Source organism: Protopterus annectens, chromosome 6.part0 (genome assembly GCF_019279795.1).
Source record: "Protopterus annectens isolate FY-2018-M chromosome 6.part0, PAN1.0, whole genome shotgun sequence".
NCBI lineage: Eukaryota > Metazoa > Chordata > Ceratodontiformes > Protopteridae > Protopterus > Protopterus annectens.
The window spans coordinates 339,107,294-339,130,552 of NC_056737.1; the positions used below are offsets into that span (position 1 = coordinate 339,107,294).

Consider the following 23,259-nt stretch of genomic DNA (forward strand, 5'->3'; position numbering starts at 1 on the left):
CATTCCACAGCAACTGAGAGGTTGGCCACATGTGGGCACTGGAGAACAGCAGGCTGACAGAGCCAGGAGTTTACGGTGTCCCATTTTAGAGGCAACAGTACTGAGGCATTCCCTGGATAAGTTGATGGGACAAGGATGCTCCCCCTCACATATCAAAGGATGATGTACAAGGTTAGTGCTACATTCTGCAGAGTTGTGTCAAGCAGCACTGTGTATTTTATTTATTATTTATTTATTATTTATTTAAATTTGTTGACCGGGAGTGTCCGACTGGACGTGGGTCCATTTTCAGCGGAGGCCCGGGGAGAAAAGCTCCACAGTAAAATAAACAGACAGTAGTTACATTGGATTACATAGCGATTAACAATTTAACATAGAAATTACTTACAACATATTTACAGATGAAGAACATAGTACATCAGTAGACAACTAGAATCTTTATCTGTGAAGTACATAACAGGCATTAACAAATGTAACAATGAGAAGTTCCTGCTGTATAATAAGTATTAGGCTTATGAGCATCTGAGCTTGCTATCATCAAGGTAGTTAGTGGAGGTGAAAGAAAGGTAGTAGTTGGGTGGGGTAGATGATATTAGAGTGGGAGTTGCAAGGGCATAGCCAGCATGTTTTTAGGTGCGTTTTTAATAAAGTTTTGAAGTTGGTGCATGATGATATGGAGGTAATTGTGGGTGGGAGTGAGTTCCATAATTTGGCTATGGCGCAAGAGAATAGTGCTTCACCAGCAGAGTTATTGGCTTTAGTGATCTGCAAGTGATTTTTGTTGCTGGATCTTAGTGGTCTGGTGGTGCGATAGGGTTGGAGTAGATTCTGGAGGGATGGGACATTTAGTGGATGGTTTACTAGTTTGTGGGCGAGTGAGAGTTGATACCACTGAAGGAGGTGAGGGAGTTCAAGCCAGCCCAGTTCAGCAAGTGAGAGACAGTGGTGACTACGGTAGGATGCCCCTGTGGCGAATTTGGCGATTTTGTTGTAGCAGGTCTCTAGCTTGTTTAGATCACATTGCCTTAGGTTGGTATATACTGGAGAGGCATAAAGTAGGGTGGAGATAAGGTGGGAATTTGCTATTGAAATCTTTGCTGCTTTGGTGAGAAATTGTTTATTTCTGTATAATGCTCCTAGTTTTTGTGGACTTTTTATGGTCATGGATATGTGAATGTCAAATTTTAGTTTATTGTCTATTTCCACTCCTAGCAATTTGGTGTGTTCAGTTGGGTATATAGTGGTGTTGTCTTTTGCTGTGATGTTAAAGTGAGAGTTGTTTTGAGTATGTTTGGTGGGTTGGAAGATGAGTAGTTTAGTTTTGTTTGGGTTGAGTATTAATTGGGCATCGGATAACCATGTTTCAACAGAGGAAAAGGCTTCCTGTGTGACTTTTTGCAGTTTGGGTAGGGACTGGGCTGAGCAGATGATGGTTGAGTCATCTGCGTATTGGATGAGTGTGCCATGTTTGGTGGCAGAGGCTAGATTATTGGTGTAAACAGAGAAAAGTAGGGTCCAAGGATGGATCCTTGGGGAACCCCTATGGAGACAGGTAGTTGGGGAGATATGTCATTCTGCCATACAATGGATTGTTGGCGGTCAGACAGGTAACTCTAAAACCAGTTGGTGACTGATTGTGAGAATGATAGGTTATTGAGGACAGAGATAAGTTGTTTGTGTGGGACCATGTCAAATGCTTTAGATAGGTCTAGGAAAGTAGCAGAGGAGAGATAGCCATTGTTTTTATGCTGAAGGATAGTGTTAGTAAAGGAGAGTAAGGCAGTGGTGGTGTTATGGTTTGGTCGGAAACCATGCTGAGTACTGGAAAGGAGGTTGTTAGTAAGGACGTAATGTGAGACCTGAGAGTGTATGCATCTCTAGAGTATTTTGGAGAGTGGAGAGAGAATAGCTATGGGGTGGTAATTGGTTAGTTCTGCAGAGAGTCTGCCTTTGTGGAGGGGAATTATATGTGAGACTTTCCACAATGTGGGAACGTAACTTTCTGACAGAGATCGGTTAATCAAGATGGATACTGGGTAGGCCAGAGAATCAGCTGCGATTTGTAGGTATTCACTTGGGAGGTTGTCTGCTGCTAATTTGGTGGGTTTAAGTTTAGTTAAGTGTTTTTTTTATGTTGGAGGTAGGTACAGGAGAAAAAGAGAAGGCAGTGGGGAGATTACTAGTTGAAGGTGTGGGTTGGAGGAGGGGTTGTGTTGTTTAGCTAGTGATAGTATGGTTTGGGTGAAGTGTGTGTTGAATGAGGTAGCAATATTTTCTGAGGAGTGAGGGATGTTAGGAGGAGGGGTACTGACTTTACCTGGGTGGAGGATGGAGTTTATGGAGGACCAGAATTGTTTGGGGCTGTGTTGTGAGGAGTATAGGGCAGACTGGTAGTATTGGAATTTGTCCCGTTTTATTAGCTTTTTGACTCTATTGCGTAGTTCTAGGAATTTCTGTCTAGTTGCGGGGGTTTTGGTTTTGCACCAGTGCTCCCAGGCTTTATCCCTGTTTTTCATTTCTGACTTAGTGGTTTTCTGTAGCCATGGGGAGGGTTGTGCTTTGGTTCTGGAAAATCTTATGGGGCATGGTAATTAAGGATGTTCAGGAAGGTAGTATTAAAAAATTCAACTGCGTCATCTAGACTGAGGTACTTTAGAGCATGCCAGTTACATTCTTTGAGGGATGAGATGAATGTGAGTGGGTTAAAGTTTATTTTTTTACGTATTTGACGATAGATGACAGGTTTAGCTTGGTACAGGTATTTTTTGAGTAGGAATGTTGGAGAGTGATCACTGAGGCTATCTGATAAGCAGCCTGTTATATATGACTGGGGGTTCTTACTGACTAGTATCCAATCCAGGGTAGTGTGCTTGCTGGAGTTTTTATTTATCCTTGTTGGTGACTGGACTAGTTGGGTGAAGCCATGAAGGTGTACATGATGGGTTGGATTGTTGCCAGAACAGGATTGCCAGTCAATATTGAAATCACCTAAGATGATAGTTTCTTGGGGAGATGGTGGGTAGACCAGCTGAGGAGGTTTTCTAGTGGAGGGATGTTTTGGCCAGGTGGGAAGTAGCATCCAATTATGTTGATGGTTTTGTTTTGGTTAATTTTGAGGTTGGTATATATTATTTCTTCATTGCCTATTTGTGGAGCTGATGATTTTAAGATCTGGATGTTTAGATACTGTTTAAATATTATAGCTACACCACCTCCTTTTTTGTTTAGCCGGTCTACTCTTAGTATGCCGTAACCTGTAGGGAGTATTTGCTCACTGGTAATGTGAGGTTTTAGCCAGGTTTCTGTCAGGATGACTATATCTGGGGAGTATAAGTCTATGGTAGCATGGAGTTCATGGACTTTGTTGGATATACTTCTAATATTTAGGCTTAGTAAAAGGAAGTCACTTGGCTTTCTATTGGCTGTAATATGGGAGAAGTTGTGGTTTCTAGTCTGATTATGAGGATTGGGGTTGGAGATGGTAAGGCCAGGGTTGGGGTGGATGTCTCCACTTAGGGCTAAGTTTGATATGCATGAGATTATTAGTTTTCTCAGTTTTTGAATGTGTTTGTTTATAAGGGAAACTTTATGATTGTGCTCTGTGGGTAATAGGTATGGTGGGAGGGTTACTATGTTAAGTTGTAGGGATGCTTTACGTTTGAGTAATACAGTTGGTAGAATATGTGGGGGGTGCATAGGGATGGTTCTTGAGCTGGTGGGAGGGGAGCTGAGTATGGGTGAGACATGGGTGGTGGTGTGAGTAGTAGTACAGTGGTAGTGGTTGAGTGGGGGAATGATGGAGCTTTGGTAGGATGTAAGATATGCAAGGAGAGTGCATGCAGTGAGCAAAGGAAAGGTATGCTTGTACATGTCAGTTGAGGAGGTGTGATAGTAGAGGGAATATGGAGGAGGTAGTGTTGGGTTAGCGCTGTGGTTGGTTATTGGAAAGATGGGAGGGGTTTGAGTGCAATAAAGGTGGGACCACTGGGGGCGGGAGGAAATAGGGGGCAGGGTGGGGAGTGAAGCGGGTAGAGACCCTGTTAGGTTCTTGTATGAGGGGCTGGAAACAATCACAAAGCAAGACAAGTATGTGTTAAGAAACAATCACAATTGACCAAGGACTGCTTAGAAACTGTAAGTCTTTTCTTAATTTCTCAGGTGGAAAAACAGGATAACCTTGTATCAGTAGGCTACTGTGGTCATAGTTTAAATTAACAAACACACAGTATTGATCAGTTATGGATACTATTTGCTAACAGAAGGGAATAAGAGAAAGTGGAAGATGTGTGTGGTGGTGGTGGGGGGCTGCTTACAGCCAAAGCACAGTGCTCTCCAGGGGAAAATGAAGATTGGCTCAAACAGGTAGACACATACTCAAAGTTAACTGTAGCTGTTTGCAGACAGTTCAGACCCAGACTGTGCTTTTCTTATAAGAATGTTAAAGGTGGTACCGCAGTTGAATACTTAAGAGTGGTGTTAGGTTCAAAGTTAACTGTAGCTGTTTGCAGACAGTTCAGACCCGGACTGCGCTTTTCTTATAAGAATGTTAAAGGTGGTACCGCATATATAGTGTATAGAAACTGTGGCTAAGAACACAGTATGTTAGCTATATTTTATTACAGGATCATCTGGTATCCAGCAATTTCAGAGTGGTAGGAGAGGTAGGTTGGGATTAAATGGTACATCGTGCATCGAGACCCTTATGCATGCCACAGGAACAGAAGGTCAGCATAGGCACGTATGTTAACCCTGGTGGGTCATTTGTTGTGCACCCAACAAGGCAGAGCAATGCTGTGGTGACACCTATAGAAGACAGAGCAGGACAACAGGCTGATGCTGGCAGTCATGTAGTTACTGATGATGATGATGTTGGTAAGACACATACACTTGATCACATTCTGTTAACACAATGGCACTACATGTCTATATGCAGTTGATTCCCTTGCAAAGGCATGCTGAGTACTACACAGTTTGTCTAGGAATCCTGCTACCAGTATCCAACTCCTCACAGAAGTCACCAAAAATTAATCCGCTTAGGCATAAAAAAAAAAAAAAAAAAAAAGAAACACAAGGTTTTCTTTCTGACTTAACTTGGAAATTTTAAAACATAAGAAATACATTTTAAATGATTTAACACCACAGTAAAAAAAAAAAAAAACATGGCAGGAATGGTAATTCCTGTTTGGTCTTATTTTAAATTAATGTAAACGTGACATGAAATGAGTAAATTGACTGAAGAAGAATATAAATCTGTCTAGTCTGCCTGAACACTGCGGCTACTGTATAAGGAAGTTGCCCTCCCTGTTCATTTTATCCATTCCTAAATCTCATCCTCTTTTAAAGATCTTAACTTTCTTGACCATGACATTACCTGGCAAATGATTCCACTGTCCTTCATCACATCCATGAAAAAATGTTTTCTCATGGCTTGTTTAAATCAAGTTGGTTGTACCCCACTTCTCACCCTGTTCTTCCTTTATTTATGTCATTCCATGTATGTTCCACTGACTAACAGACACAGTAGACAACATGTAAGCAATGCCACTTTCTTCCTTCTGCTGGTAATGCCCCCCAAACCAAATTCACTGTATCATTTCAGTACCCTAACAAATCTCTTGATGCACTGCTGGCCCATGTTTAGTGCTGAAGTCATTGCCACTAGACTGTCCTTATTGGTGGCTGTTAATATTACTTCAGTGACCACAGTGTTTTCTTGTGGTCTATGCATTAAAATACTGACATCACCATAGCATGCCTCTTTTAACTTTTAGAAAAGACAGTCAGACTCAAGATTAAAAATAAAAAAAAGAGTAAAATGCTACTGGGGTAAATGTCTACAAAATTCAAATGCTCTGAAAACTCTGTGCAGTGTATCAGAAGTAAAGTAATATTTCTGTGAGAAGTTTGATCTATTTTTTTTTCTGGTTACAGCTTTTCTCCACAACTTATCATTTGATTTCTGTGTATGCTTTTGTCATGATTTTATATCAGTTACATTCTTTCAGTGCTATATTTTGTATTCAGCTTTAGTTCATTTCCCAAATGCTTCCAATAACTTGCTCTATGGTGATGCTTCTGTTTTCATACTTGTTTGAGCCTCTACAAGAATATGGTAGGACCTATTCAGGGTGAGCAACCACACCACTTCCACAGCCGTTCCTCTGCTGCATTCTTGCTAGGTTTTCTTATCTATAAGTACTTTTCTAATGTACACTTCTGCTAATTCTGTGAGCTCTATGGTGCAGAGGAGATAAATTATAGACTGTGTCCAAGGAGTCTCAAATCTGAGTAATGAACACAGGTGCTGGAGGGCCCACCTATGGAGGGAGTAGCTGAGGTCAGCTCACCTATTCCATGAAGAGAGGTCTGCAGCAAGGCTGCATTGCTGAGCATCATCTGTGAGGGAAGAGTAACAGTCCTCCAACTGGATGACACCATGACACTGCAGCTGTTCCATGTTGTTGAATGCATGCATCCACCACTAATACTGCAGGCCTTGCTTCAGCAGCATACATGCCTATACATAGCTGCCTAAGAGTAATCTATGCAGCACAGATCTACACCTTTAGACATCTACTAACCCAATAAAAATATTGTCAAACTTTTATACAGCCACTCCATCGCCAATGCCTGGAACAAACTTACCCTTTCTCTAAGAACAAATGGCAACTTTCTTAACTTCAAAAAACTTCTAAAGGACTTGTTTACTAATTTCTGGACCTGTCGTTGTCCCACTCCCACCTAAACTACTCCCTCTCCTCCTCCCCATCCCCTCTCAGCTCTCACACTTTACCACAACTACTCATTTAAGGTCTTTATGATATTATACAACCTTGAATTTCTCTCTGATGATAGTTATTAGAATCAATATTTTTATTTTATATTTCATATACTTACTATGTACCATGGCTGTTTAAACCCTCAGCATTACTCTTGTATTCCAACATGTCCATTTATAAGTCGTATTCTGTTTCTCCTGTGTTTATACACTTGTATGTTAATATTGTGTGATGTTTTGTTTTTGTATTTATCTGTGAAGCTTTTCTCCTTGGGTCTCTGCTGAAAAAGGGCTTTGCTGCCCAGTCAGAATAACCAGGTTTACAAATGTCAAATAAATAAATAAATAGCAACAACAATTAGGTCATAGCATTCCTCTCCAACTAGCAGGGATATCAATCCTCCAGTGGTTGTCTCTCACTCCATCCACATACCAAGTAGGACAGAGGACTGAAATTACATTTAGCCGCGGGGAATAATATCATTGAATGGCAGAAAAGGTGAACAAAAACATGCCTGCTTATCCTTTATTACATTTCACTCTGAAAATGCTGTATGCAGTACAGTTTTTGATATTTAATGTATTTTTTAAATGTTCATTATGAAGTACATAATATACATAAAATGATATAAAATTATATATCTATCACTCCCTCTTGATATATGTTTGATTATATGCATGAATGTGTGTGTATATGTATGCAGATGTGTGTATATTATATATATTATCCATGCTTCCATCCACAACCCATTTCCTATTTTTGCACATGAGGTTGGGGTGTCAGTTCAACAACAACACTGGGTGGCTAGCCCTGCTGCAGCAATTCTTCCACAATACACATTCACACTCACACCTCTGGTCAATATTGGGTGTACAGTCCACCTAATGTGTGTCTTTGGAATGTGGAAGGAAACTGGAGTGCCCAGAGGAAACCCACGCAAATACAGGAAGGACATACAGACTCCACACAGCCCTCATGGATGAACAGCTCACACACCAAATGAGCAATCCATGCTCTGAATATCAAGACTTCCGGCACTTGAAAAAAGTTGCTTTCAGTCAAAAACACAGCAGTAAATGCTGCTAACTGCCTGAGTTTACAGCAACTATATATATGTTATATATATATATATATATATATATATATATATATATATATATATACATATATATATATATATATATATACATACATACATATACATATATTATATATATATATATATATATATATATATATATATATATATATATATATATACATATATATATATATGTGTGTGTGTGTACATAAATACACTAAAACTGTCAAATGTCAATGCTGCGATGTTGTGAATGCTGACAAATAAAAATCAACATTTTCAGTGTCGAAAGCTCAATGCGCATGCTCCAAGCAAAACCTTGAAGCATGCAACTCTAAAACACTGCTTTAAAAAAAATGCTTTTTCTAAAACTCACACCTGCTGCTAATTATATATACTAACTCTGAGATTACACAATCCCTGAGGAAGAGGTGTATTCCCCAACCCGGGGACTGTCAATCTCACACAACTATTGACCATCTATTTTGCCAATCAAAGTGTGTCAACAAAAAAAATGTTGACCTAAAATATACTAACTTAAAACAAGTGCAACCATGTATATACTACATTTATATAAGCATATCTTTGTGTGTAATGTGCACATGTACATGTCTACTTATCATCTTCCTCTGCAACACAATATACAACTAATCTGACAGAGTAAAACTGACTTCATGATTCGGAGGGGGTGAGCCGTACCTGTGAACCAGGTAATCCAGGTTTGCTTAGGGGACCCAGGCCCTGAGGGGTCAGTGTGAGGATTAAGGTTTGCAAAACATATTTTCTTGCTCACCTATCCCTAGGGAAGGAGTTTTCTGTGCAGGGCTAAGGTTCGTGGTAGACATTGAGGACTCTAATCCTGTAAGGCAAATTGTGGAATGTGCTTGCAGCTTGATAGCAGGATAGTTCTACCTGGATGTTATTGTTCACTGGTCATGTGGAGGGACAATAGATAGGATATAACAAAAAATTGCACTGGTGTCAGGATGGCAGCATACCAGGTTGTCCTGATTGCTCCATGGGCAGTCACAATTTCCCTTTACAATAGGAATCCTGTACATGATGGCAAAGTGGACAGCTGCCTGGGATGTCAGAGCAGAACATAAAGGAATCAGACCTCTCAGCCCTACCTATTTTAGAGGTACATACATCTATTCAAGCATGATTTACTCCCTGCAGAAACAAATGACAACTATGACAAGGATCTCAGGAAAGACTTTAATAAATCAGTTGAGCACTTTCATTCCTAAATAACAAAACAAATGGAGAAAATGCCACAATAAAAAAACTACAGACTAAAATGACCAAATCAAGGCAGAGCTGTAGTCCACAAAAAAGTATGCCAGACTTTTAAAATTAAAAATTAAGGTTTTAATACTAAAATAGAAGTTAAGGGCTTTCATCACCTATACATAAGGACTTCATCAGAACTTCTAAAACAGAAAATCACGTATATTTAAATAGTAATTAAAAACTAAGAATTTATCAATTCTGAGCCAATCATATAGAACCTGTTAATATGAAGCAATCAATCTTCTTAACCATGAATTAATAAAACATTCAAATATATCAGATATTTATGAAAAAGCATTCAGAATAAAAATATATGAATATCAATAAAAAATTGATAAAATAACTTAAAAATCATTTAGTTATATAAAACAATGATGCATTTTAACCTTCCCATTTTACAAAGGTATTAAGCACTTTCATGATGAAGCTTGCTATTTGCACAATGCAGGAACATCTTTTGTACATGAACACAATGATTTTCATACTTTTAATTATAGTAATGTTGAAACAGGTGATAGTTATTTTGAGATTTTTAGCAGGGGCTTTACCTTTGTTCCTAGTGCTGGAATGGATTTGACAGAAGTTATTTAAGAATTGAAACTGTTTATTAGAAAACTAAATTCAAGCTATTATATCAAGATTAAGCATTAATACACCATTCTCTGCTTAATCTGTTAGAATAAAGTACTTTTACCCCCCCATCCTACTTTGTTGCTGTTTGAAAAAAATATGTGAAAATGATGTGAGGAGGGTTTTTCAACAAAGAAGATAGTTTTCATGCCCCAATATGTTATTGACATGACATGTTTGATGTGTGAGTTGGTTAAAAATAGAAAAGCTAGAATTATGAAGCCAGATAAGGGAAGTGGCATAGTTCTGATAAACACCATAGATTGTTCTACAAAGATGTTTGCTATACTCAGCAATGACTTGCAGTAAAGAAGGATGCCTAAAATGAAGTCAGTATTGCTTATTGTAAAATTTATTTTTATTTAAATGATTTGTTTGATCAAGGTACTATTGACTTCAAGTTATATAAATTCTTTTAAGTTGAGCACCCTATTATTCTGACCCTATCTGGCATTCCTAAAGTGCACAATAATCTAAATGATCCATCATTTCACCCTGTTGTGGCTGTGGGTGGTTTCAAAACACATTCCTTTAATTTGTGTGTGAATGGAAAATTAAAAAAAAAATTAGCAAGTCGTTATATGTTCTTAAAGATTTGTGGGATTTCATTATTAATGTCAAACAGGAGTTTTTTAAGCAACACTGACTGAACATTATTAATTTATTTGCTTTCATTCCTCATATACTTGGTATGAGTTGATTTAAAGAAATGTTGCTCTTGTTTGATTTTTTGACAAACAATGACATTAAATTTTTAAACAAATTTATGCAAATCGTGCTTAGTAACAATGTTATGTATTTTGAGGGGGTGAATACTTTAAACAGGTGACTGGTGTGGCCATGGGTGTTGCTTGTACTTGATTATATGCTAACATGATTTTATGGTACTGGGCACAGAATTTTGTATTCAAGCTGAACAATAATGAGTATATACTCACCTTTTTAAGAACTTTGGATGATATTTTTATTGTCTGGAAAGGTAGCCTTTTAGAATTAACAAGATTTTGTAACTTTGTCAAAACAACACTGCAGATTTTTTTTAAAAATTCACCTTTGCTTATTCTAATGATACTATTACTTATTTTGATGTGTCAATTATTAAAAAATTTTCCCACTCAAGATCTGAATCTAGGTTGTATAGGAAACCCACATTTTCAAATTTTTTTTACACTTTTCTAGCAACCATCCACTGAGTCAAAAAGGAGGGTTAGTAAAGGGGCAGATGGTTAGGATATTGAGAATTGTTTCTGAGGATGATGAATTTATTAATGAGGTTGAAGGACTGATGGAAATGTTTAAGATGAGGGGTTATTCAGAGATGATGTTACTGGAGATTAAAACTAAGGTATTAAGTAAAAGGAATTATAGCTTTCCTCCTCTGTTAGGTAAAGGAAGTTATGTCAATAAAAAAACCTCATGAATCAGATTTCAACACTTCTTATGAGCACACCATGTTATTAACATTTGAGAGTGAGACCAGTGTTTTTAAACAACTTATAATAAACCACTGGAAAGCTATCCAATGTGATAATGTCACAAGCAAATGTTTAGGTAACAAACCTTGTTTTGTTTACAAAAACACCACAACCTCAAAGAGAAATTGGAATTGGAAAATGTTGGTACGGAATATGTTTTAAATAGTATGAGGTCCCAGGATCTTAGAAATGTGGCTTCTGTAAACAGTGTAAACATTTGTATGAGGGACAAGAATTAAGACTAAAAACAGTTAACTATGAATTTAAATTAAATTATACTTGTGATTGTAATTCTAACAGGGTGGTCTATATAGCATTCTGGGATTTCTGCCACACATTCTATGTAGGCAAAACTGAACATACAATTAGAAAAAGAATTTATGAACATTATTATGACATAAGTAATAATAATAAGAATAATACTCTTTATAGACATAAATTAAAACGTATACAGAATACTAGATTTTATTTTTTCACTTTGGAACAGGTTTTGCTTAACCCCAGGGTTCGTCCATTGGAGTATAGATTAGAGAGCTTTTGTGGCAGATCAGGCTAAACACTTGTGTATTTCCAGGGCTAAATGACGGTGTGTCTTTAAGAAGTGTACTTCAATTGCATGCTGCTAAACTATAAGAAATGTATTAATTTTTTAAGTGATTTTATCAAGTTTTTTTATTAATATTCATATATTATTTATTCTGAATTTTTTTTTTGTAAGTATTGAATATATTTGAATGTTTCATTAATTCATGGTTAAGAAGACTGATTGCTTCATATAACAGGTTTTATATGATTGGCTAGGAGTTGTCACATGCTTGCTTTTTAATTACTATATAAATATATTTAATTTTCTATTATAGAAGTTCTGATGAAGTCATTATGTATAGCAGATAAAGGCGCTTCACTTCTTTTTGAGTATTAAAACCTTAGTTTTTAATTTTACAAGTCTGGTGTACTTTTTGTGGACTATAGCGCTGCCTCAATGTGGTCATTTTGTTTTCATTTCTAAACAACTGAAACTTCATCAGAACTGAATTAAACACTCACATCATTTCTTTAAATATTTTAAAATCTCATGACATAGATAAAAAGATGACAACAAAGTACACCAAATTCTCTTCTATAAAATATAAAATTTACAAAATGTTGAAAATTCCATGCGTGAAATACTTAAAAACACAATGTTAAGAAAATAAAATCAATATGAATATGAAAAAAAGTACTTACAGCTTTGCAGCTTGGAGTTTTAAAACCCACATCATTAAGACCAAAAATAACGGACTGTCTGTGGTAGATTTTTGAAATATAATTATTAAAGTTTGCACTGCGTCTTTGATAATATGCTTATATTTTCATCACTATCAGTTTTTTAAAACTTGTGTTTCTGAGTCATACCCTACAGCCTTACTAGACATTTTTTGCTAATTAGATGTTCAGAGTTTTGGCCATACCTCTCAAGTGTACCTCATTATGAGGAATGTACCTCATTTGGGGGTCTTAAAAAGTTCACGTTCCTCGAAGTTCCTCAAAGTTTCACATTGAAAGACTCTGTCACACATTCAGTGTTAGGAATTTTTTTAAGTGAAATCCATTGTAAATAGAAATGAATCATATTAATTCATTAAAAGATCTTCTTTCTAAGTAAAACCAGCATATTTTAACCATCCTATGACCTTCCTAGCTGAAGTTGTTAGTAAACCATTACTATGTGCGCCACATTTTGCCCATTTGTTCCACATTATGAGGGCTAGTTCATAGGTTCATAGGTTCATACTAGGCTATCTGCCCTAGGGCATTTATAAGCCTAGCCAGAGTGTGTTTGGCTTTCGCCACCCATTCTAAATTAATTTTGCTATGCCCTTTTTCGAGGTTAGTATACTGTGCCTCTGTCTAACAGTGACACAGAAGTGATACCCGGGGTAAACCTACGATCTCCCATCCACTCATCAAGATTCCTCTTGAAGAGAGTCAATGAGGGACTCTGCCTAACCTGGACTGGGATTTTATTCCAGAGTGAAGGGAGCCTCTGGGTTATGAATCTGTCCCTCCAGCATGTCCTATTTATTTCAGTGCTGAGGTTCAAGTCTCTTGAGCGCGTAGCTCGATGGGATTTGGATTTCCTCAGGTGCAGCATGTCCATTAATTCCGGGTTGAACATGGCTTTATATGTCAGGCACAGATCGCCTCTGAGCAGGCAGTATGCCACTCAGTAGAGCTGGAGTTTCTTTAACTGGGCAGCATATGACATCTGTTTGAGCCCTTTGATCCTCTTGGTGAGGTACTTTTGGGGTCTTTCCAGTTGCTGCAGGTGTCTGGTAAGGTATATCCCAAAAGAGGCATTGTACTCAATTATGGGCCTGATGAGGGATGAGTAAAGAGGCATGATGACCTCCCCTGATCTAGATGTGAATCCCTTCATGATTAGGTGGGCTATATAAAATGTTTTTCTAACCACTTTGGCCACGTGGTTGTCAAATGAGAGATTGCTATCAACTTGGGTCCCCAGTTCCCTAATTACTTCTTCTGTACTTAATGAATTACCACCTATGTGGTAATTTGTCGGCACTTTGTTTTTGCCAAAGGGGATGACTATACACTTTTTGGCATTTAGCTTGAGGCCATGGCTCTGGCACCAGTTGTCTGTTTCTATGAGGCCCTTTTGGAGGATGCTTGTGTCGGCTGGAGAGTCGATTATGGCGCCCAGTTTGCAGTCATCTGCGAACTTGGTCAGCCACAGTCCTTCCGTGTTGGCCTGTACCTCCGAGAAATATATACTGAACAAAAGAGGTCCCAGGACTGAGCCTTGTGGGATGCCACTTGCAACTGGTTTGGAGTCTGACATGGCTCCAGCAATTCTAACCATGTGGGTTCTGTCCTTGAGCCAGTTTGCAACCTAGTGATGTAGGGGTTTATATTTAAGCTGGTGAGCTTATCTATAATGCCCGAGTGGGGTACTGTATCGAAGGCTTTTGCGAGGTCCAGGTAGGCTGTGTGGACCACCTTCCCCTCGTCAATGGCCTTGGTGACTGTTTCAAAGAAATCAACCAGGTTTAAGAGGCAGGATCTGCCCTTAACAAAGCCAAACTGTCTAGGATCCAGTGTCTGTAGGTCCCCAATATCTTTATTTATGAGGTCCATGATGATCCTTTCCATAGCTTTGCAGACCAAGCTAGTCAGGCTTATGGGGCGATAATTTCCAGGATCCGTTGAGGCACCACCTTTGTGGAGAGGGACCACTGTTGCTGTACGCCACTCTTTGGGTACATATCCTGTAGTAAGGCTAAGATTGAACAGTAGTTTTATGTTTGGGTTTAGCTCTTCTTGGAGTTCATGTAGGACGCAGCCCGGGACACCGTCAGGTCCCATTGATGCTGTGTTTTTTGCTTTGGAGAGGGCGGCTGTTACCTGAGCATCTGAGATGTCAGGGGGGCAGCACTCTGCTGGGATAGATATTTGCCCTTTTGGTGGGGAGGGGGGGGCGAAGTTTGCGCTGAACCTGTCAGCTAGAATGTTGGCAAGGTCTGTGGGTTCGATGTATTTTTTGTCATTTTGGACTAATTCTGAGCATATCTGGGAATTCCCACCCAGGTTCCTAACATAACTAAAGAAAGCCTTGTGATTATCCTTAGTGTCCTGTGCAATTTGTCTCTCAAAGCTGGCCTTAGATGATTTTATGAGTGCCCGTAGTTTTTTGCTAATACTGATCAGAGATGCCTTCCCTTTTTGGGATTTTGCTCTATCATGTAGTAGCTTCCTCCTCCTTCTATTGTATAGTTTGTTTATGGCTGGGGTCCACCAGACAGGACGTCTGCCTTTGGAGGATTGGGTCTTGGTTTTATTTGGGATTGCATGATCCATGCATTCCTGAAGGTGTTCAGAGAATGCGTTTATAAAGGATTCTATATATACCAACTCTGAGGTTGCACAGCAGTGGTGAAAGGACATATGCCTTTCCCTGATATAACTTCATTTATTATTGATATTTTATGTTTAGATATTTTTGCTGATGATATTTTTGTGTTTATATATTTTTGTTGTCAATATTTTGTTCTTGATATTATACTATTTAGATTATTTCAAGTACGCACACATATATGTCTGTGTGTGTGTGTGTGTGTGTGTGTGTGTGTGTGTGTGTGTGTGTGTGTGTGTGTGTGTGTATGTGTATGTGTGTGTGTGTGTGTGTGTGTGTGTGTGTGTGTGTGTGTGTGTGTATATATATATATATATATATATATGAGTTTTAGCTGAAGATACTTCAAAAGCTTTCATCTGTCTTCCAAGTGAATGATGTTTTATAATTTGCATGTTCTTCTGCTGCACTTGTGACCAGACTCGCAAGGTTTTTTTTTTTGTTAAACTATTTTCACAAGTTCAACTACAAGATTGTTTCTTATTTACTGAAATATAATATTGATACAATTTAATTTTACAGCAGATATTTGACTACTTATCTGCTAACTGTGCCCTGTAGTTGTTACAGTTACTCATATTTTTGTCTGTGATTGCATGGCATTATGGGAAAGTAGTGCCCTTTTGTAACTAATAATGTCAGAAAAGGTTTTAAAATGTCAGGTTCTTACCTTCATTTTGAGAGTATGCATTTGTGTCTATCATTTGTCTCATGCTGGAGTGCAGTGGCACCCTCTGTGCCTCCCTACCTGCTTGAAATTCATTCATGATTCATTTTATTGCTACAAAATATACACCATAGTAGCTCGCCAACCAGTTGTATTACACAGCAAAAAAGAAAAAAATAATATAATACCATTATGGACTATAAAAGTTTGCATTATTTTTCCTGTTTAGCTCTCAACTGTCCAGATTTTTGTTTCATATTTTTGCTCTCTCCTTCATAGAATTTGATGTTTTCTGGCAAGCCATTGTGAATTGCAGTCACTAAACAAATTTAGACATTTGAGTTTCAGAATTCATATGCTTCAGAAAATACACGTCAAGGCAAAACCTGTCATTCTATAAACTTTCCATGTTGATAAGAGTAATGTTTAAAATCTGTCATTGATTTTGGGCCTTTGCCCCCCCCCCCTTCATTATTTTTGGCTTCGCCCAGATTTCTTACACTAAGATTTGAAAGGCATGTTTCCTTTGACCTTCCAATATGGGTAAGATGACATCTAGTCACAGGACCCTTAGTTTTAGGACTGTTTACTCTATTTTGCTTTACTGGTGTGTCTGAAAAATGCATAATTCACAGTTCCTTTATGAAGTTACACATTTTTTAGAAGAAAGTTAAGTTCTTGGACACCTTTCCCTTATTACATGGATTATGGTGACATAGTTACTTAGCTAGCTTGATATTGCTTTAATCAAACCAATACACAATACCCAATATTTATCCCTATTTCATCCTCCCTTATCTCATCTAGTCATTCCCTTACTTATTGTCTCTAATTCATTTTACCTCCTCTTCTCTTATAATTGTTTACACTTTTCTCCTTTCTACTCTTCTTCCCTCTGCATGCTTGTCTCACCTTTTGTCTGTCTTCTCCCCATGGTATCCTTTCCTGCAACTGTTCTCACTGTGTATAAAGCTGTACTAAGCATAATTCCATTTTTCCATCCAGTTTTGACTTTGTCTTCTGCTTCTTGAACTAAATGTTGTAGCATATGTTTCTATCTATACATATGCATATGTTTTATCATATATCATTATATCTGTAAATATGTTTTCTTCATGTTTTATGTGATCCAGTAACCCTGGTTGTGCTTGCAAATGGTCCACTGAGATAAGTTGACCACCATGGTGAACAAATAAAATAATAATATCCTTGCTTCTGCTATACTGTGCTGTAGTCAGCTATTCCTCACCCTGACTGGTATTATGATTACATTTTTTAATCAGCTCTGTGTAGTTTTAAAAATACCAGGAGCTGGATACGTTCACTCTATCCCAGAGCAAGCCACATCTGTGTAAACATACCCTCTAATATTCAACAACATAGTAAACAACTTAATCATATTCAGTCACATACCCATAAAACCAGACACATGAATGTGGGAGTCTGCTTAATCTTACCAGAGATAAACATAGTGAACATGACCTGTTGACCTTAGTATCTTACCTCCCTGTATATCCAATACACTAAGTATGCTTAAGCATCATTTTATAGTACCGCCTGTACTTTGATCTCTTACCATGCTCAAGGAATGCTGAGACGGCCATTTGAGTGGCTGCCATCATAGACAATTTTTACAAGAGTAGTAGACTGTTTTAGACCTAACATTATACTGACTATAACTTTCAGCAGCTGAATTGTTCAAGTTCTTGCCCAGTGATTAATATTCTGTGTTTAACATTTCCTGTTGGTAATGCACCCTTTCAAGGTAACCAATAACCTTTGTTTATTACATCAACCCATCAAAAATTTGTGAAAACTTCATAGAAATCTTCATATAAAACTCATTCATGAAGTATCGTCCACTATTTAATGCTTTCTGTCACCTATCACATACCCGTTTTTACACACTTTAATTCCACTGACATTATTTCTGAGTTTTGCATGTTATTAATTAATGTGCCAGTATCCCCTGTATTGAATTAATCTGCAATGCACTCTGGTCAGTTATAAGCTTTGTCTGTTAAGTCAAGCAAACTAGACCAATATTTTTTTATATTACCTTCTCCACATAACATCATTCATTCTGTTGTTTTTCAGTCTACCACATTCTAATATTCCAAAATCTAAACTTTTATCAACAATTTTATTAAACTTGCCACTGCTTACATTAGACAGATTGTGTTGTAAGACTGACTTATCCTTGATAAAATGTGTGAACATAAAACATTCATTAAGAGTTTAATGTCCAATGCTGGTCAGTGAGCTGTAAGTTTAACAGGTGAGCTTTCTGTGGGAGGCAAGATAATTTAGCTACAATTTTAGTACAAATCCTTAAATCAGAGTTTTAAGATGTGAGATACTCCTAATAAGAGGCAATGTAGCACAGTAAGTGCTACCTACGTTGCCTGTCAGCTTTGCTGGCTGTAGAAACTTTTTTTATACTTTTTTTCTGCGTGTCATATTCCAGTGATATGTTTCAAAATTTTATATTTTCATTGTTTTTTCATTTTTTTTATCTACAAAGGTGACTAACATATGCATTAATATTTAAATCTTACTTAATCTGGACAATATAATTGAGTATAAACTTTTTTCTTTTTCTTTTTCTATTTTTTTGTTGGTTTTAACCAGGGTTTGGAAACATTGCCCCAAGCACTGAAGGGGGGAAAATTTTCTGTATCTTATATGCCATATTTGGAATACCACTCTTTGGCTTTTTACTGGCTGGGATTGGAGACCAACTGGGGACGATTTTTGGAAAAAGCATCGCCAGAGTGGAAAAAGTGGTTCGAGTGAGTAACACATCTATTCTTTCATCGTTCTTTTGAATACCTGTATATTTTGATCTTTCCCTTACAATTATGTGATACGATTAAAAAACAGGTTAATAATCTGCATTCTCCTAACTTTTTTTTATTTTAATAGACATATTTATTAGCATCTCCAGCTCTGCTATCTAATCTCCCTGGATTTTTCGGTTTTCTGTTTGAACTAGTTTGCTTATCAGGGCTTCTTTATGCAAAAGAGCAGTAGGGTTCCCCATGTATAACTGAATGCATTCTCTAACTAGCACAGACTGTTTCATGCACAGCAGGGTGTTATGCTTTTAGAATCCACTAGTCATTTGTACAATGATTTTACCCTACTACTACAGAGTGCTCTTGTAACAAACGTCAAATGATCTAGTACGTTGTGCAGTGCTGGACAACATACTGACGATGTGCTTTGGTAGCCAGAGATACACAAACTGCATTTCTATCAGATGTTGCATTAGTGCAAGGCACCATGTTTTCTCAATACACAGAGAAGATAAATTCTTGGACACTTACTTCTCATCTCCACTCCAGCAGGTAGGATGGCTTTCTGACCGGGGTTACAGCTGAAAGGTGTCTCAGGACAAGATTACTTAACTATTTAATAAATAATAAATTAATTTACTTGGTACTTCACGTAGTAGTGCTACTGGGTCTGCTGTAAGGTCTTCCTCTGATTTGTTATTTAGATCAATTATCTATTGATTGATCTGTGGATTTTTCTTTAACCAGAGAAGTTGCTAACATGTTCTTCGTCTTTGCAGTGATGTTTTAGCTGTGAAGGTTATAACCAGATGATAAAGAGTAAGGGGAATAGCTGGAAGTAATAAATGTAAGTATGAATGATAAAATATGTGCACTAGAATTTATATATAAAGGATGAATGGTCATTATAAACTACTGGAAGCCTCACAATGTGATGTCTGTGGCTCAGATACATTACTGGGAGTTCTATTTCATTTCAAGAAGTCCAGCTAACTGTAACCCTAGCCCATAGTCTGAAGAGTCAGTTGGCACAATAAATTCCCAGCTATAATTTTGACTGGCTAGTACAGGGTTCCACTCTTGGTCTCCTTAAGCTTTTGGAATGTCTGGTCACAAGCTAGTACCTAGATAACTTTATCTGGCCTGGTTTCTGCGCAAGCTCTGTTAGAGATGTAGCTATGGTACTGTAACAGGGGAAGAGCAAACTTCCTGTAATACCCTGACTCCAAGGAATGCCCTAATCTGCATTTTAGTAACTGGAGAAGGCCATGCCTGTATGTTATCTACATTTGCAGGCTGTGGCCAAATCTTGCCACTGCCCACTGATGACCATAGTAAGCTTCTTCTGACATTTATACCTGACATTTGTTTGCTTTGGTGGTTAACACAGCCCTTTTGTAATCTGCCTAGGACCTCTCTGACATACTGTACATGTCCCTACCAACCAGGTTCTACAAAAATGGTAACAGCATATGTGTATGCCAGAGCACAGTCTCCAACAAATGCTGGAATGTGATCCACAAACTTCTGGAAAGTTACTGGGGTGTTAGTTTTATGTATCCCAAAAGGCGTGTCTGTGAATTTGCAGTCCATATTGGATATGAAATACTGACCTCTCCCTTGGTTTGTGTGTCAATGGTACCTTCCATTAACCCTTGGTTAGGTCAGCAGTACTTGGATATTTCACCCTATCAAGCTGCTTTAAAGCTTCATTCATCTCTGGCGTAGTTTATGCAGTTGTTTTTGAATGACTGCTATTTTTTGTGTTCTCCCATTTTTCCTATCCTTTTTTTTTTTTGCAGTGCCACCATCTGTGAGGCCCTGGAACTAATGGATTTTTCTTTTGCCTCTAGATTTAGCATTTCCTGCAGTCCTTTTATCATGTTATGCTTGACTTGCTGAAGTACCTTGTGTGTCTCCATGATGCTCTACAAACTGGCTACATCATGGCCTAGCAGTGCACTTGTCCCCAATGTCATGTAGCATAACCGGGATTTTTTTAACCTGAGTAGGTGATAACTGCTGTTTCAGTAATACTTAATCCATTAAGGTATTTGTTTGAGCCAAACTGAGGAGAGCTACCATAAGACATCACCCTGATTTTTCTTGGACTCACTGCATATACTAAATATTAGAGCATGTCTGTCACAGTTTGGCTTTATCACACCGATGTGATATAGTTTGTGTTTTCCCTGCTGCCTGCAATTCCATCACTTACTGTTTGCATTGTTTAGAAATTACCCTTCTTTTCTGCCTCTAACTTGTTTCTGAACAAGAATGAGTACTGTTACCTTTTTTTACACTGAAAAGAAAAGAAAAAGTACCCTTGGCAATAAAGTATATGGTACCAAAAGTCACTAACAAACAAACAGGCAAATATACCAGAAAAGAAGCATGGCTAGGGCACAACTCTCCGTAAACCAAGAACACAGGTACTCCCACTGGGAATAAGTTCAAATGACCAAATATATGTTTTTAATATTTTATTATTTTTTATTATGATTTTTATATACAGAATGTATAGGATTTTTTGTTATATTCTTTGTTAGTGATGTCTTATGCCTTTTAGCTTGTGATATATAATAGAGTACTATTACTTGATAGTGCAGAAAAAAGGGGTGTGTTTTGACTGTTGTGCTTGATTGATTGTCTCTCATCCATTTGGGATGTTTGTATTATTGGTTGCTGCTAGATATCAAATTGTTAAAGTGCATTATTTAACTCAAGATAGTGTTTTATGTGAATATGGTCTGAAGAAGTAAAGTTATTTTGTGAAAGCGCTCACCTTGTATTAAACTTTTGTTTTTAAGTAAGTTTGTTTCGTCATTTGGACTTATTCCCTATGGGAGTACCTGCGCTCTTGATTTATGTAGAGTTGTACCCTAGCCATGTTTTTGTTCTGGTACATTTGCCTGTTTGTTCATTAGTTATTTTTGGTACTGTGCAGTTTATTGCCAAGGGTATTTTTTTCTTTTCTTTTCCATATACACTGTTTTTGTTACCCCTGGTGAGGATGGGTGAGGGATTTACACAAGAAGTGGTGCTTACTTGTGATCTGCATAGGACTGAAAGAAGTCGGAAGGGTGACCAATTGATTCAATATATGAAAATGGATGGTAATCCGCTGCTTTTGGATAATGCCTTTATGCAGGGGATTGATGGTGGAGGAAGGTCAGCATGGATGGTTACATGAAGAATTGAGAATCTTAGAGAATGATTTATATCATTTAAAGAGGTTACAATGTCAAAGGCTCCACATGGAAGCATGCTACACTCGTGAGAGTATACCAAGGAGACTACGTATTTTTACAATGCCTACATTTGGTGACTCTTATCCAGAGTTGCTGGCTAAATGGCAAAGAATTAATTCTGACATCAACTTTTTTATATGAGATTGTTAATAGACTTCTTTGTACCGATAGAGAAGGAACTTTGTAAGAAGGTGCAGCTATTGCAGGATGAAATTTATAATATGACCCACAGTGACTTGGCTGAAATGAGAATTAGCGAGGTCATTGATCAGGCCTGTTTGTATGAGTGGAAATTGTTACAGCAGAAGAAGAAGAAAATACAAAGAGACTTGAGGAATTGTGAGAATAACTTTGTGTTTACTTGGCCGAGACAGAAGAGAACAGATGTAGAGTCCACGGTTACAGCAAAAGACTCCACTGCAAGGGATGCACCCCCTCTAGAGTAACTCCCTCATCTGGGGAAAGAGAAGAGTTATTGGCTAAGTCAATAGACGGTACTCCCAATGTTGGTCAATCCCCTGATGTAGCTGTATAGGACAATGGTAAGGGGATAGAACCTGAACCAGTTATTCATAGGAAAAGGGTGCCCATAACCAATGATCAGGTTTTTTCCCAGATACCATTACCATTGTGACTGAGGAGGAAGGACTCTACAGAAGCACCAGAGAACCATGGAAGGGTGAAGAAGAAACAGTTGTTTCAAGAAGAGAATGTCTGAACTTTAAAGAAGATGTGGAAACAAGCTGACAGAGCCTAGTTTGGAATATTTCCACTAGGCATTTAATGGACACTGTGATTAAAATTTTGACTAGAGGTCTATCTTTCATACCTGGTCATTGGATGGATTTATCAGACACTTTAGTAGACTTAAGATTGTTTGTGAGAAATGTAACTTTGAAACTTCTGTTTGACTCTACAGGCACTGCTATTGATGTTTCATTGTTTTGGAAGCCCAGTGCTTACACACACCAGAGCCACCCAGTGCTGGAGGTCTTTGCTCATTTATGTGAGGAGGAGATTTATCAGTTGTTGAGCAATGAACATAGAAGGAAAGGGTTTGAGAATCTCACTGCAGAGGAGAGGCAGGCACTTTCAGCACTGCAACAGGCTCAGAGTATGTTATTAGACCTGCAGATAAGGGTGGCTCAGCGGTTGTGATTGACTGGGCTTATTATTTTAACACTATTAATGGAATGTTGAAGGATGTGAACATATATAGAGTGATTGATAGGACTGTTATTGAGAGGTCAGAAGGAGAGGTTGTGAAATTGCTGAGTGAATGTGTATATAGTGGTGTCATGACTAAAGAACTTTATCAGTATTTCTTAGTGGAAAATCCACTTGTACCCAGTTTTAATGGGATGCTGAAAGT

The 23,259-nt window shown here is 37.9% G+C and overlaps 1 protein-coding gene across 1 annotated transcript in view; it reads left to right on the forward strand.

Annotated features, from left to right (window-relative positions):
• The window catches only part of KCNK10 (potassium two pore domain channel subfamily K member 10), a 972,966-nt gene that overhangs the window by 412,782 nt on the left and 536,925 nt on the right, over window positions 1–23,259 (forward strand). The window contains exon 4 of the mRNA XM_044074099.1: window positions 18,470–18,630. Coding sequence (XP_043930034.1) covers window positions 18,470–18,630 — 161 coding nt within the window. The remainder of the gene's footprint in view (window positions 1–18,469; window positions 18,631–23,259) is intronic.